General features: G+C 40.9%; 1 protein-coding gene across 1 annotated transcript; it reads left to right on the forward strand.

Annotated features, from left to right (window-relative positions):
* The first annotated feature begins 1,437 nt into the window (after window positions 1–1,437).
* Window positions 1,438–16,314, forward strand: rgs5a (regulator of G protein signaling 5a). The gene is made up of 5 exons (XM_084444179.1): window positions 1,438–1,540; window positions 2,880–2,993; window positions 6,952–7,013; window positions 13,352–13,518; window positions 13,658–16,314. The coding sequence occupies exons 1-5, from the start codon at window positions 1,497–1,499 to the stop codon at window positions 13,820–13,822; spliced, it is 552 nt and encodes a 183-aa protein (XP_084300305.1). The 5' UTR covers window positions 1,438–1,496; the 3' UTR covers window positions 13,823–16,314.
* The last annotated feature ends 795 nt before the right edge of the window (window positions 16,315–17,109 follow it).

The following is a 17,109-nucleotide window of genomic DNA, read 5'->3' on the forward strand; positions in this document are numbered from 1 at the left end:
CTGAGAGCCAAAGAAGGTGAGCTGTCAAAATTCTTCCCTGACCTCTCTGACCTCTCGCAACAAGATGATCAAGCAAGCTCCTGGAAAATGGAATTCACTATACATGTAGGAACAGGTCGAGGGCTTTAAGCCAGTCCAGACTCTGTGTGCCTATGACCTTCCCATGTCGACATGGCCGTTTCAATTCCCCCCATTGACAATGAATGTGGGGATTTTCTCACGAAAAAGTCAAAAAAATGAATGGAGGTGAATGGGCGGCCGTGTTTGGATCGCTCGTGGACCTGGCACATGATGCGGATCCGCCACAAAATTTAATGGGTTCTAAGTTGGCCCATACTACACCCCTCCACCGAGTTTCAAGAAATTCGGTCTTAGATGTTTTTGCATAATCCTGCTAACAAACCAACCAATAAATAACTGCACAACATGTACAGCATCAAAAAATATACAGTATATAAAACATAAGTATCAAACAACAAGATTATTATTTTTATTTTTTTTAAAGCATGAAAACATACAACATCAACAGGGAACTGTGTTTGAACCTAAAAATTCCCACACAATTTAAATTATTTTAGAAATCCATCTGTTATCTTGGATATGATCCCATGATAGGTATCCATCAAATATTACATTGAACAATTAGATCTGCCATTTGGCATTTTTGTTCAATTTTTTTCATGTGTGTGCTGTACTGTACCTGTATATCATAACAGCCACAGATTTTTTTTGTTGTTGCTATTTTGTACTTGGTAATTAATATCCTGGCAGTGCATTATTTACCATGCAGCCTACTGTAGAAGGAAACCATCCTTTAAAAAAAAGGTTTTTGTGCATGAAAACATTGATAAGAGTCAACTCCTCTTCCTTGCCAAGGATAGATGACAAGCTTGGCTGTGTGCTGTATATCTCTCACTGTCTGTCAATGGGGAAATATCCAACACTAAACATAATAATCAATCCTAGTTTACTGTCCTTGTCCTCAGCCTCAGCGCGGGCTGCATTAGTCACAGCAGCTTGTGTATCCATCACTGATGGTTTCATTGCTGCTTCTGTCAACATTCATGTATCTAGTGTAGCAGATGTTGTTTGAAACCACATTAATTTGACAAATCTCTACTTGAGGTCATTTTGGAAAAAAATACAAAATATCAATCATTAGCTTTGGCAGAAAACTAGCTAAACTTGCTAAGAGGATGGTTGGTTACGTTGGAGCCTGGACAGATGCAGTTCAAGGTGAGGAAAGGAAGTATTAAAATCTGATTCTAGACCTGTGGTTGAAGAAGTTTACTCTGAACCATCACATCCAGCCCGCACAGGCTCCACTGCTGGTGCTCTGCTGATCTCCGTCTGATTGGCTCAGCTCTTGGCCCAGAGCCAATAGGGTGTCTGTATATAACTCCCCAAGTGCTGAAAGAGTGTCAAAAAGAAAAAGTAACGGAAACTTCCAGCGATTGACTAGATTGACTTGAAATTGGGATTAAAAACTTTCAAAAATGTGTAAAGGATTATCTGCCCTGCCCCATACATGCCTGGAGAGGTAAGATGTTGTCATATCTTATTCTGTTATGCTCTCTGAGTGTATCTGCTCTGCAACTTTGTCTAATGCTTTCCTGACAGACCCTTCAAATTTTAAGCTTATTGTATCAGCTTCTGGTGCTGAAGGGATTTCAGTTTAATACCAACATGTGTCCTTTGATTGTATGCTGAATGTTTTTTAATCAATTTGCTATTTTTAGAGAAATAACTGATCAGTGAAATTGAGTAAAATAAATTATAACGCCAAAATAGCAGAAATAAATGCTATTGTTTGTCATTGGCAATATATAATGTTTCTCCTTTAATAACACAAGCGGGTAGATGAATGGAATGATGGACAGCTTGAAGTGGTCCAGTCCCCTATGTCATGGTGTGATAAGATCTTAGTAGCCTTTTTTGGAGACTGTATTTCATTACTTCAGCCAAGAGTCATCCACAGGTCAAGTTTTTTTTTTTTTAAACAAAAACACCTGAAAGCTGTTCAAAGTAGAATGCCTCATAAAAAACCCAAAGCAAGTGCTAAAGATTTGAAATGAATGCTGTGAGGTTTATAACATTATAGTGTTTGATGGTCAGCACAAATCACCACATTAAAACAGGATTACAGCATGTTCGACATTTACAATAACTTAACAGAATATAAAAGATTGTTAATTGAGTTATAAAAGCCAAAATGTTAAAATGGAATATGTTCAAAGCTGAATGTTATGCTAGAATGACACTAATGAGTCCCTGAATATGCTTGTCTAAATGTACCAAACTACATTTATGTTCAGGAGCCCTGAATTGTGGCGGCTCTTGGAAGGTTGTTCTCAAGCGAACATGATGTGTGTTTCTGCCAGCCTGGTGGTTTCAGCTGTGGTTCAGAAACCAAGCTTGACCCTGCTAAGCAACATGTGTGAGTGTGTGTTCCTGTGGCTCAAGTTGAGTCAGCACCTTTGATCTCTTTAGTACTGGATCAATACTGTAGATGTAATAAAGAAAACTTAACTACATGGACACTAAACTGAATTATTGATCACCAAAATTAATGATTGATCTGTTTAAGTTTTCGTTTGTTTTCCACAGTGAGGATCTAGATCTATCATGATATCACCTCCATTTAAATTCAATTTATTTATGATTTCTAATTGTTCCTAGTCTCTTGTATTGTCTTTTTTCGGGATGAGGAAATGTGTTGTATTGGCTGGCGCAAAGCTCCAGAGTTCACCAAGTGAAGTGTCTAAACACTGAAACTATTGAAATCATAACCTGGCTCAACATCTTTTTATAGTCTATTTTAAAACAAACCATCACAGTATGTCTTTGAATAAAGACTTGTTTCATCTTTGATCTTTTAGGGCTAAAGGGCTCAAGACTAAACTGGGGATACTGCTCCAGAAGCCAGAGAATGCCATTGACCTGATCATCCCTTACCCGGAGAAACCAGAGAAGAAGCCAGATAAGCTTCAGAAGTGAGTACTATCATCCCCATGCATACACACACAATGTACTGTATGCAATTCCTAAGCATGGATCGTGGATTATTGCCAACTGGTTTGTACGACCACATAGACACAGACTTGGTCAGTTCTCAACTACTTGAACCATAACTGTGTCACTAAAGAGTGTGAGAAGAACCTTTTGAGCAGATTGTCCTGGTAACTTCCTAAGAGACAGAGTTTCTTTAACTCATGGGTTCCCAAACTCCATCAATGTGGGCCTCCCCTCTGAAAACAGTGACACACCCGCGCCCCCCCCAACCCCCCAAATGTGTCCATTTTGCAAGGCAGCGTCAGCTAGCCCATAACGTTACACAGCTAAGTTAACTCGGTGGCACCTGTTGCTAGTTAACGTTATGATGTTTTCGCACAATACATTCATGCCTGCGGGGGGAGGCTCTCTCTGCACTATCCACAAATTTAGGATACATCTCTCCCATTATTTATTTCGATTTTGAGACCTTTAAAATCACGTTTCATTCATAAAAACCATAGACATTTAAAAAATAAAAAACATGTTTTTCCTGCCTCCCCTGAATTTCTTTGGGGCCCCCCAGAAGAGGCCCGCCTCACAGTTTGGGAATGCCTGGTCTAGTCAGTCTTAGTAAATTTATTTTTCTAACCATCCCTCCGCGCCTCCCCTGAATTTCTTTGGGGCCCCCCAGGGGAGGCCCGCCTCACAGTTTGGGAATGCCTGCTTTAACTGAAACCATCTTAAAGTGGCATGAGCGAGATGGAGAGAGTAGAGGGGGAGACTGCACAGGGTGGAGGAGGTTGAAAGACAGCACATGATTTTTTGAGAGCCATGTGAGTTTGTATGTACAGTAGGACCCCACTCATCCGAACTTCAGAGATCCGAACCTCCCGGTCTACCGGACAGGCTTAAAAACTTTTTTTGAGCCTGCTATCTGGTTACTGGTGGGATTTTCATTACAGTACTGTACCCTACTGTGAATAAAAACAGAACTGTATGTAGACCTACATGTTGCCTGTAGGCTGTAGCCTACTGTCACGTTTAATTTCTTTGTTACTAGTAATGTCGAGCGCAAAACGCAAACGAGTCTGCAGCGCGAGAGCTGCATTCCTTGGTAGCCAGAAAGCGCGTCAGCAACCTGAAGCAGCATCGAGTCATTTTTCGTTCCCAGTTAATAGACTTCAGGAACACAGACGTGTTGTGAGCATGTTGATTAGCCTACTAGGCCTACTGTATTTGTTAAATAATAGCCTACAGCCTAGGCCACGTTAGCCTACATCGGTTGTTCTAGAGACTTTCTTTTAGGCTACAATAGCCTAAGACACTACAACTTGTCTGTCATTTAATTTATTTATTTCTTGATTATGATTTGCTCTAATTGTTCTAATGTTGGGTTGTTTTTAGCCTATCGATGCAGCGCAGGCGTCATTTGAGAATAAAGTATGCTACTGTATTTAATCAAAGCACGCACTCAAGTGGAAATTCATTTATTTTATTATAGGCTACTGTAGGCCTATTATAGGCTTATAGGATTTTCACAAGTAATAAAGGGTATTTATCGGTCTATTATGAGTCTATATGAAACAAGTGTACCACTTATTAAATTTGGTGCATTTTAACATAAGTTTCAGTCATCCGGACATTTCAGAGATACGAACGACCTTCGGTCCCGTTGGGTTCGGATAAGTGGGGTCCTACTGTATAGCCTTTTAGCTGATAGCAGTGCATGAGCAGAGACCTTACCGGCTTCAGATGGGCAGATCAAAGGACTGGAGACGACTCCATCTGAACAACGTCATGGCATTAATGAGACCAAGCTACTGATGTTTTATTACACACTGCCTTTACATGCTGGGAATAAGATGAGAAAAATGAGACAGAGAGAGAGGAAGGAAAGATAAATAGGAAAGATAATAGACAGGGGGGGGGGGGTGATGAGAGTCGATGACTCATAAGATAAATGGGGCGAGCGAAGTTCAGAGGGAGAAAAACAGCATGTGATGCAGAGATGCTACAGTGGTGTTATGTCTCCAGGTGACCAGTGTTGAGTCTCCCCCTCGCATGTGATTTGCCTGGTATTCAGTCAGCAGCACTGTTTACCAGGACTAGCGTGATGTCTGGCATGTGTTTGTGTCTACACCCTCTCCTGAGAAGATTGTAGCATGCTTGCTACAATCTTGTGTTCCATGGCTGTGACTTATTATTATTAGGTGGGCTAGCTTGCAGAAGCTAGCCCAACCTGTGATATTCCCACTATTTCTTTATTATTATTCTCCCCATTTATTGTCTCCTTTATAACTTCTTCATACTTTGTGCTAGAAGCTTCATTCAAACTTTAAAATGTTCACGATGTTTAGCTCTTTAACAGATGTATTCAGATTTTTGATATTTTTCATAGTTTTTTTCAAATGTAACTTTTAAAACTATTTTTTGTCCCATTGAAACTGCTTTTGGAATGTTCAGAAACTTTGTTTTTAGAGTGGTGGCAGCAGTTGCTTTGAGAATATTCACACATTTTGTAAACTGCTGGCAGTCCTACAGTTTTGACAGCTCACACACATATTATATATTACAATGTTCACACAACTGCGCTGATTCGTACAATGTAAGTATCTAAACTGTGTGACTTACCGTTTTTGAGGTATGATGATTTGTTCGGCAACTGCGCTCCCCATTGAAACATATGGTGACGCACTAACTTTTGAGCTGCTAATTTTGCATTTCTACCCTTTTTCTAGCTTGTCGCCATGCCTACAGTGTTTAAGCTATACAGACATATTATACATAGAAATGTTCTGCAAGTTCTCAGGATTCCTATGGTGTCAATATATAAGCTGTAACATTTATAGTTTTCGCGATAGAGCTGTCTGAAGCGGACCATGTCTAGGATCAGAGTGTCAGTTGGGATTAGAGTGGTGGCAGCTGTTGCTTTTTTTGAATTTGTGTGCATGTGCAGCCTCTCTTAAAGGTACAGGCACCCTTTTATAACGAATGTGGTATCACAGAATTCAGCCAAAGTGGAATAGAGACACATGATCTTCACTGGTGGGGGCCGGTGGGGAGCCCGGAGAGGAGTACTCCGTCCCTGACTGGCTATTACCAAAAGGGGCGGAACCTCACCACCACGCCACTATTCACTTAATCATCATTTAATAATAATAATAATAATAATAATAATAATAATAATATTATACTACAGATCATTTGTGAATGTTTAACTAGTATATTTACAAATCATGTATGGATCATTTACACATGTTTATAAATGATATGTTAATGATTAGTTCATTATTAACAAATGTTTTATAAATACCTTATAACTGATCATTATTATAAAGTGTTACCGAATAATCTGACGGATCCGTCTCATGACTCAGATCCACTGCAAAATTGGATGGGTTCTAACTTGGCCGATTGAATGGGTTCTAACTTGGCCCAAGTTTCAGGAAAATCGCTCTGGTGCTTTCCATTACATCCTGAAGATGAATGAACAAACAAACAAACAGCACCAAAATCATAACCTCTCCCCAGGAGAGCATAATAATAGCACTATTGAGGAGAGTGGAGGGGGTGTAGCACCATCTGGATGGCTACAGTGAGATAATAGAGAGCGGTGAGGGGGGGTTGCGCACTCATCCACTAGCAACACATACACTTGGATGATGCTACACTGCCAGGAGCCACTTAAGGAAACTACCACATAAGGCAACAATATAGTAGAAAGATGAGTAAGCCTAAATGCTGGTAGGGATTTGCAGTTGCTGTTGTTAACATGGCCATAATACAGACTAACAAAGTGCTGTACCTCTTCCTCTCTATAGGCCTACTGTTGCTGCTATTTAACTGCCCCGGCTCGTGGATGGAAGTTAGCAAGCTAGCTATCTAGCTATCATGAAATATGCTATATAGTCTACATGCTTGTGTTCCATGGCTGTAACATGATTGTGCTCTGTCCAGGCCCACCCCAGATGAAGCCGCTCAGTGGCGTGAATCCCTGGACAGCGTGCTGAACAACAGCTGTAAGTAAGACTAGACGCACTGGAATACACACACACACACACACACCACTAACAGCTCATCCCTACACAGTGACTAATCAATGGGCGGTCACGCAGGGGGAAACGTGGTTCAGTTGGACTGGTTCCTTTCAAACCTACAGTGAACTTGACAGAACCCTTTCTAACCCAAGGACTGGTCCCTTGAAATGGGATTTGGGGGTAATCATTAACTCTTCCTCTCTACAATGGTCCTTCTCCCTTCCCCCCAGGGTAATAAACTAGTTGCACTAGCATTCCTGAAAATATCTTCCCAGCAGACTCACACGGTGAAACAAAGAGGATTGACATCCTTTCTGTTTCTTTAATCAAGTTCAATTACTTTCTCCCCACTAGGTGATGCAACCACCATGAGAATAAGCCCTAGGAATAAAGTATGGGCATTGATACATTATATTTTTAACCAAGTGCTATTGTGTTTTGTAAGTAACTTGTTCTATGCTGCTAAGTCAACCTAGCGATGGTTGGTATCAATCTGAAGCTAACATCATGAATCAGTTGATTATGCATGTTGGGGAAATGTAATTATGTTGAAACCATAACAGGGATATTTGGTAATTTCAGACTCTTAAGAGGATCCCTGGTTTCCTTTTATGATCCCAAGTGAGCAGGGTCAAAGCTCGCCCACAGAGCCCCTCACCCTGTGAGTGACCAATTGATGCTGGCCATGCAAACAGGACACACCTCAGTCTCCTGCACTTTTTAAGTGGGGGATGGGACAGATTATCTCTCTCAGTGCTCTCTCTCAAGTTTTTCTCTCTTGTGTTCTTCCTGTAACACGTAGCCTAACCAAGGATCCAAGCTTGTGCATGATTGATGAAAATCAATCTGTATCTGTGGCAATGCTGAACCTGAAACTTATCAGTATTAGACTATGGTGACAAAATCTATAGACATGCTTCTGTGACTACCCTGAAACCCCTAGACTCCTGACACCCCTGGACCTGTCTACCATTCCGCCCTAAGATTTATTATGGGTGATAGTTATGACACCCACCACTGTGTTCTTTATGATAAGGTAGAATGGTCTCCTCTCTCTTTAAGGTGTAACTATCACTGGTATTTCTTTATTTTGAAAGCCATTATTGGTTAACTATCACCATACATCTCCTCTCTGTTGGACTGGAGCCTTGGTACCTCCCAGACCCGATCAAACGATTGGCTTGTTTTTAGGGTCTCTTGTGTGCATTCTGAACTTGGTAGAGCTGCTTTTTTCCATGATGCTCCTCATACCTGGAATACTCTACAACAGACTCTAAAGCTTGAGGTACTTCCTTCAGTTGTTGAGTTTAAATCCATGGCTCTTGACATTTGTACTTCGACATGTAACCGTTTTAAATTATTATTATTATTATTATTGTATATTGTATTTGTTCTGTTGTCATTTGTGTATTTGTGTGAACTCGTCAACACTATAAATGTGGGACACCTCAGTGCTTAACGAGTATAAATAAAGGTTTGAATGAATGAAAATTAATTTCCCATTGGACCTCATTCCTGAACATTTTCTTAAGTGTCTTCTTATGGCTTTGTACGAACTTCGTGAGACCAACCCTAAGAAAGATCTCCGCCGGATTCATTAACGTGTGGAAATGTGTTCCTAAACCGCCAAAGTGTTCTCAGCTGTGCTCCCCTTCTTAAGTTGAGTGCGCATTCTCGTACACCTGAAGGAGCCCTGTCAGCTCCTTACTACAGGGTCACACACAGAATCCCCAGACAGCGCGGAAAAAGTTGAGAGGTTCCTAATTGATTGATGTTCAAGGTCAAGTGCAAATTCGACGTTTTATTCGTCACATGCAACATACCAGTAAAATGAGCAGTGAGATGTTTCTCCGCTGGCTCTTATAACGTGCACACTAAGCTTAAGCAAGGTGAAAAAAACAATACAAAATAACAATAGAAAACAAGACGGTATATGGACTTTTAATACAAAATGCAAAATATATAGCCTACATGAAAGGGATGGGATGTGCTGAGAGCAGATGATTAAATTGTACAGTTTAGTTAAATGCATGAGTAGACTACTTGTGGATCTTGATAGGCCCTATCTGTATTATTTAGGACCATATGATATAGGCTATTTTAGTTATGGATATTCACATGTTTATTTACAGAATGTAGATGTGTCCATTCTAACGACTATAGAATATAAGGTGATGCTGTGCTGCTGAGTCTGAGTATAGTGACTGAGTTTAGTTCTTATTTATTCATTCACTGACATTTGCAGTGTTTGTGTAGTGCTTTTATTTATTTTAGGACACTGCGATGCCTTGTAGAATCATGACTATAAATGTGAAACGTAATTGGAAATGATACAAATATTCTCGTATTTATTATTATTATTAGGCTATTTCAAGCCTAGGATGTCTGTAGAATTGATGTAAACGCCTCGATCACCTTGGATTTCTCCTAAATTCAGCCCTCGCGAACATGGGCACACTCCAATCTGGCCTCCCTACGACTGCATTTCTGCATTCTTAAATCCTGTTCCCAGATAAGAAACCATTCAGGAATACCAGAATTGTCACGGGAACTTCACAAGTGGAGTTAAGAAGAAATTTCTTCTTAACTTTTTCTTAACTGCGTTCAGGAATGAGGTCCATTGTCTCTCCGAGCCATCCTGGGATAATATAGCCTGTGTGTTACAGCAGAACAGAATTACAATCTGAAGCACAGACCCTGCCAGACAATACACCAGTTCAGAAGCTTCTAATGTACACTGAATAGAGTGATAGAGTGGTAGGACAAAAATACCTTTTAATGTAGACTGAGTAGAATGATAGGGTTGGATTTGGGGTGAGTCCCTGTGACATACTAGCGTCATGTCCAGGGGGTGGACTAGTACATCAAGCTGCCTCACTGCCTCACGCTAAGGAAACAGGAGATAGGCTCCTGCCCTATGGGCCACTAGGCTCGAGAACCAGTTCCCAGAATAGAGTGATATAGTGATAGAGTGGTAGAGTGGTATAGTGGTAGAGTGGTAGAGTGGTAGAGTGATAGAGTGATAGAGTGGTAGAGTGGTAGAGTGATAGAGTGATAGAGTGGTAGAGTGATAGTGTGGTAGAGTGATAGAGTGGTAGAGTGGGAGAGTGATAGTGATAGAGTGGTAGAGTGGTAGAGTGATAGAGTGGTAGAGTAATAGAGTGGTAGAGTGATAGAGTGGTAGAGTGATATAGTGGTAGAGTGGTAGAGTGGTAGAGTGATAGAGTGGTAGAGTGATAGAGTGGTAGAGTGATAGAGTGGTAGAGTGGTAGTGTGGTAGAGTGATAGAGTGGTAGAGTGGGAGAGTGATAGTGATAGAGTGGTAGAGTGATAGAGTGGTAGAGTAATAGAGTGATAGAGTGGTAGAGTGATAGTGTGGTAGAGTGGTAGAGTGGGAGAGTGATAGAGTGGTAGAGTGATAGAGTGGTAGAGTGTGATAGTGATAGAGTGGTAGAGTGATAGTGATAGAGTAATAGAGTGGTAGAGTGATAGAGTGGTAGAGTAATAGAGTGGTAGAGTGATAGAGTGGTAGAGTGATAGAGTGGTAGAGTGTGATAGTGATAGAGTGGTAGAGTGATAGTGATAGAGTGGTAGAGTGGTAGAGTGGTAGAGTGGTAGAGTGATAGAGTGGTAGAGTGATAGAGTGGTAGTGTGATAGTGATAGAGTGATAGTGATAGAGTGATAGAGTGATAGAGTGATAGTGATAGAGTGGTAGAGTGATAGAGTGGTAGTGTGATAGTGATAGAGTGATAGTGATAGAGTGATAGAGTGATAGAGTGATAGTGATAGAGTGGTAGAGTGGTAGAGTGGTAGAGTGGTAGAGTGATAGAGTGGTAGAGTGATAGAGTGGTAGAGTGATAGTGATAGAGTGATAGAGTGATAGAGTGATAGTGATAGAGTGGTAGAGTGATATAGTGGTAGAGTGATAGAGTGATAGAGTGGTAGAGTGATAGTGATAGAGTGGTAGAGTGATAGTGATAGAGTGGTAGAGTGATAGAGTGGTAGAGTGATAGAGTGATAGAGTGATAGAGTGGTAGAGTGATAGAGTGGTAGAGTGATAGAGTGATAGAGTGGTAGAGTGGTAGAGTGACAGAGTGGTAGAGTGATAGTGATACAGTGGTAGAGTGATAGTGATACAGTGGTAGAGTGATAGTGATACAGTGATAGAGTGGTAGAGTGATAATGGTAGAGTGGTAGAGTGATAGAGTGGTAGAGTGGGAGAGTGGGAGAGTGATAGAGTGGTAGAGTGATAGAGTGGTAGAGTGGTAGAGTGGTAGAGTGATAGAGTGGTAGAGTAATAGAGTGGTAGAGTGATAGAGTAGTAGTGTGGTAATGATAGAGTGGTAGAGTGATAGAGTGGTAGAGTGATAGAGTGGTAGAGTAATAGAGTAGTAGTGTGATAATGATAGAGTGGTAGAGTGATAGAGTGGTAGTGTGATAATGATAGAGTGGTAGAGTGATAGAGTGGTAGAATGATAGTGATAGAGTGGTAGAGTGGTAGAGTGATAGAGTGGTAGAATGATAGTGATAGAGTGGTAGAGTGGTAGAGTGATAGAGTGATAGAGTGATAGTGATAGAGTGGTAGAGTAATAGAGTGGTAGAGTAATAGAGTGGTAGAGTGATAGAGTGGTAGAGTTATAGAGTGGTAGAGTAATAGAGTGGTAGAGTGATAGAGTAATAGAGTGGTAGAGTAATAGAGTGGTAGAGTGATAGAGTGGTAGAGTGATAGAGTGGTAGAGTGATAGAGTGATAGAGTAATAGAGTGGTAGAGTGGTAGTGTGATAGTGATAGAGTGGTAGAGTGATAGTGATAGAGTGGTAGAGTGGGAGAGTGATAGAGTGGTAGAGTGATAGAGTGGTAGAGTGATAGAGTGGTAGAGTGATAGAGTGGTAGAGTGATAGTGATAGAGTGGTAGAGTGGGAGAGTGGGAGAGTAATAGAGTGATAGAGTGATAGAGTGGTAGAGTGATAGAGTGGTAGAGTGATAGTGATAGAGTGGTAGAGTGGGAGAGTAATAGATTGATAGAGTAATAGAGTGGGAGAGTGATAGAGTGGTAGAGTGATAGAGTGGTAGTGTGGTAGAGTGATAGTGATAGAGTGGTAGAGTGGTAGAGTGATAGAGTGGTAGAGTGGTAGAGTGGTAGAATGATAGTGATAGAGTGGTAGAGTGGTAGAGTGATAGAGTGGTAGAGTGGTAGAGTGGTAGAATGATAGTGATAGAGTGGTAGAGTGATAGAGTGGTAGAGTGGTAGTGTGATAGTGATAGAGTGGTAAAGTGGTAGAATGATAGTGATAGAGTGATAGAGTGATAGAGTGGTAGTGTGATAATGATAGAGTGGTAGAGTGATAGAGTGGTAGAGTGGTAGAGTGGTAGAATGATAGTGATAGAGTGATAGTGATAGAGTGGTAGTGTGATAGTGATAGGGTGGTAGAGTGATAGAGTGGTAGAATGATAGTGATAGAGTGGTAGAGTGATAGAGTGGTAGTGTGATAGTGATAGAGTGGTAGAGTGATAGAGTGGTAGAGTGGTAGAGTGGTAGAATGATAGTGATAGAGTGGTAGAGTGATAGAGTGGTAGTGTGATAGTGATAGAGTGGTAGTGTGGTAGTGTGGTAGAATGATAGTGATAGAGTGGTAGAGTGATAGAGTGATAGAGTGGTAGAGTGATAGAGTGGTAGTGTGATAGTGATAGAGTGGTAGAGTGATAGAGTGATAGAGTGGTAGAGTGATAGAGTGGTAGTGTGATAGTGATAGAGTGGTAGTGTGGTAGTGTGGTAGAATGATAGTGATAGAGTGGTAGAGTGGTAAAGTGGTAGAATGATAGTGATAGAATGGTAGAGTGGTAGAATGATAGTGATAGAGTGGTAGAGTGGTAGAATGATAGTGATAGAGTGGTAGAGTGATAGTGATAGAGTAGTAGTGTGATAGTGATAGAGTGGTAGAGTGGTAGAGTGATAGAGTGGTAGAGTGGTAGAATGATAGTGATAGAGTGGTAGAGTGATAGAGTGGTAGAATGATAGTGATAGAGTGGTAGAGTGATAGTGATAGAGTGGTAGAGTGGTAGAGTGATAGAGTGATAGAGTAATAGAGTGGTAGAATGATAGTGATAGAGTGGTAGAGTGATCAAGTGGTAGGACAAAATGACCTGACAGCGTTTTGTAAATGAGTGATGTCATTGGATTGCATGGATAGACTACATCTATGTCTATATGTGGATAAAAACATTTAGTATATAGGTTGTACTTACATCCCCACCACATCCTCTCCCTCTCTCTCTCTCTCTCTCTCTCTCTCTCTCTCTCTCTCTCTCTATCTCTCAGACGGCCTGGCCACCTTCAAGAGCTTCCTCAGGTCTGAGTTCAGTGAGGAGAACATTGAGTTCTGGGAGGCCTGTGAGGTCTTCAAAAAGACCAAGAATCCCAAGAAGATGTCCGAGAAGGCTAAGAAGATCTATGAAGACTTCATCCTGGCCGAGGGTCCTCGTGAGGTGAGCCACACTTTCCATGTCCGAGCACCTCAGATTAATCATCTCTATAGCATGGGACCCTGTCAGGTAGTATATCTGCTGTCTCCTAGGCACTATCCCACCCTCTTGATGTGTGATTTATCCCTCTCTTCCCGACCAGGTGAATATCGACCACTTCACCAAGGATGTGACCCTTAGGAACCTGGTTGACCTGTCCCCCATCACCTTCGACCTGGCTCAGAAGAGGATCTTCGGCCTGATGGAGAAGGACTCCTTTGGCCGTTTCCTCAGGTCCGAGCAGTATCAGGACCTGCTGGATAACTAACTGGCAGGCCAGCGGAGGAGAGCTGGGGCTTATTCAGGAGGGGGCAACATACGAAACACTGCAGATAGAAATGTAACTGCATAGAGCAGAACTGGTTCTTTCTTTCACAAAATAAAGAGTCGGAACTGCTCTGTATTATGTTTCTTACCTGTTTTGAATGATTGGACCCTTTTGAATAATCACTCAGTGATGAATTCCATTAAACATACAGGTACATGCCTTGAATTAGAATTAGAAAGGCCACTTAAATTACTGTGAAATGGAATTGATCTTAGCGGCAGATTTGAATGCCAATTGTGTACAAGATTTTAAACCAAATGTACCACACACAAAAATAATGAGCCTGAAAAGTAAACTTTGAGCGTGTACCTGCAGCTAATAAATATTACCTATATATCATTTCATCAGTGTGTGATGAATTGTGACACTATTACCCATGAGAAGTCCACATGGGACACAAAAAATATCTTTAAACAGTGACACAAGTATCTGAACATCACATTATATTTAAAAGAAAACCCATAAAGGCCACACAGATCATGAAGAGAAAATGTGTTTCAAGTTTGTAATTTAATTGGGCTTTCACAATTACGTTTGCCCTGCCAGTTAAACAAAAATGAGGTCAGGCAGACCTTAAGTTACAGTACCATATTTGAGCTTCATGGTTTTTCCAGGGACCAAGGAGCGTCATCTGGATCTGGAGTTTCTGGAGAGGAGAATCTGACTGGATGTGTTTCCTCCTTTCATGGTCACACATCCAAAGCAAGGACAGAAATGGGCATATTGAGCTGTTCCCAGTAAAAAACAAATCCTAGGTCCATTTCTGTAGATGTAATCTCCTCATGACAAGATGATTAATTAATTAATGCATAATGTACAATTCTGAACATGCATCTGAGGGAACTGTGTGTGAAGCCTGACATGCTGTAAGGCCGTGCCTGGGAACAGTGCTGGCTGGTTGGCCCAGTGGTTAGACCCCTAAGCTACCACTGAACTGTAAGTTGCTAAGATGGGAACACCAGGTAGGAGGGAATCTGTGAAACAAGCTCAGTGTTTCTCTAGAGAAAGATTTGTTTTGTAACCTTATGAGATAATCAAAAGTAAGCATCCGTCCATCCTAAGGGAAGAAGAATAAATATCACGTGTCACACCAATTGTCTAGTCCATGGATTCCCAAACTCCATCAAGGTGGGCCTCCCCTCTGAAAACCCCCCCAACCCCCCAAATGTGTCCATTTTGCAAGGCAGCGTTAGCTAGCCCATAACGTTACACAGCTAAGTAAACTCGGTGGCACCTGTTGCTAGTTAACGTTATGACGTTTTCGCACAATACATTCATGCCTGCGGGGGGAGGCTCTCTCTGCACTATCCACAAATTTAGTACACATCTCTCCCATTATTTATTTCGATTGTGAGACCTTTAAAATCACGTTTCATTCATAAAAACCATAGACATTTAAAAAATACAAACATGTTTTTCCTGCCTCCCCTGGAATTCTTTGGGGCCCCCCAGAAGAGGCCCGCCTCACAGTTTGGGAATGCCTGGTCTAGTCAGTCTTAGTAAATGCATTCCTCCCTTCATCACGCATCTTAAAGGGCCATGAAACAATTACTGGTAGATGAAAGAAGGACATAGTCCCATCCCCATAAAGTCATGATATTTAGGGACTGTATCTAAGATATAGCATATCTTACATTACTGCCAATAAAGGTGAATTCATTATCATTCATTATCAAAGAAATTACCACAACCCTGCATACCATTCACGGACCTATTGTATTTTTAGTCCTAGATTATGCTCGTAGTCACTTGTTTTAGAAGATACACTTATGAGATCTGGCAAGTAGTAGTACATTGGCTTTTCCTATGTTAAATGCCATTATTTTAAGTTGCTTTTGATAAGTGTCACCTAAATGACTGCAAAGTAATGTAATTCATAGTTTGAGAGGTGAATGGCATTGAGGGTGGATCAGGTGTTTAAGTGTGCCATCACACAGCAGTATATAATTATCAGTACAGTGTGATTCTATCTACTCATGCATGACTTTCTACCTAAATGCAGCTGTCATAAGCATCACATAAACATATTATTGCTTAATACTTGGTACTTTAAAGTCCTTATTGTAGCACCCACAGCATAAATCAACTTGCTCAAGTCAAGAGCTGACTCAATTTGGCTTGGATTAAATCAATTATGACATGAGTTACTGTATGTAGGACTACAAACATTGAATTTGGTCAAACCAGAAATGTATATTGATGATTTGAGTTTCAAGATTAATGCTAACGCTTTTTTTTTTTTAATGTGCATTTATTAGTTTTTGCAATGGCATAGATCTGGCAATCTAGTGCCATAGCATTGTCTAAGATGAACAAGACCATTTGAAACTGAAGTAAAACAAAAAACAAAAAGGACTTATTTAGTGCTGGGTAAACACCATTTGACATAATATTTTGGGTGTACCATTTGTAGTCAATCACATAAAAGGCATCAATCCACAATTCCTGAAGATGTATTTATTTTTTCCCATGTAAATATCTGCCACTCTATTTGTGTTTAAGTCTGTGTCTTTTCACTGTCATAAAAGAGAAAACATTTGACTTTCAATTGTCACTGTTTTTCTTATCAGAATTCATATCCTATGCACACATGAAGTGTTTCATGATAAATCTTTGATGTGAGAGGCAATTGGTGAATAAACATATACTCAACCAAGTTAACTATATACAAAGAAAGATCACATCAATGAAGATGAAAAAGTGCTTTCTGAAATTAAATATTTTCTCAGCCCTACTGTATAAGATCATTCCCTCTTCAAATATACACCAGACATGATATAGAACAACAAACACAGCTCCCTGAAACAGCTGCAGTTCATCTCCATGGACGTGCTGCTTGGTACGCTGACCATGTGTTTTCTGACGCTGAGACGGAGGAAGTGCGCCAGCGAGTCAAAGTCGACAGCGTCAGAGTAGTGGATGGAAAACTGAGAGGAGGCAGATGCACTGGCCAACACAAACATGATCAGAGGCTAGCTCGTACACATCCATTACTGACACAGTGCTACTAGGAAATGTTCCTGACCCCTGACCCTTTGTTGCTAATATCTCACTGGGTTCAGGCTCAGACCACTGATGTTCATGAATCAAAAGAAAACCAATCAAAGTCAGTTTCACATGAGGGCTAATACAAGTCCGTTCTCAGGCAAGGTTATTTTCATGCTAGCGTAGGCACAGGTTCTGTTACACATACAGCACAGCAAACCACAAGCCTTGCTTGCATGCTG

The sequence above is a fragment of the Borostomias antarcticus genome (assembly GCF_949987555.1).
Source record: "Borostomias antarcticus genome assembly, chromosome: 10".
Classification (NCBI taxonomy): Eukaryota; Metazoa; Chordata; class Actinopteri; order Stomiiformes; family Stomiidae; genus Borostomias; species Borostomias antarcticus.

Coding starts and splice junctions, on each gene's coding strand:
- rgs5a (XM_084444179.1), top strand. CDS start 1,497: ATGTGTAAAGGATTATCTGCCCTGCCCCATACATGCCTGGAGAG. Junction 2,994..6,951: donor AAGCCAGATAAGCTTCAGAA/GTGAGTACTATC, acceptor TGCTCTGTCCAG/GCCCACCCCAGATGAAGCCG. Junction 7,014..13,351: donor CAGCGTGCTGAACAACAGCT/GTAAGTAAGACT, acceptor TCTATCTCTCAG/ACGGCCTGGCCACCTTCAAG.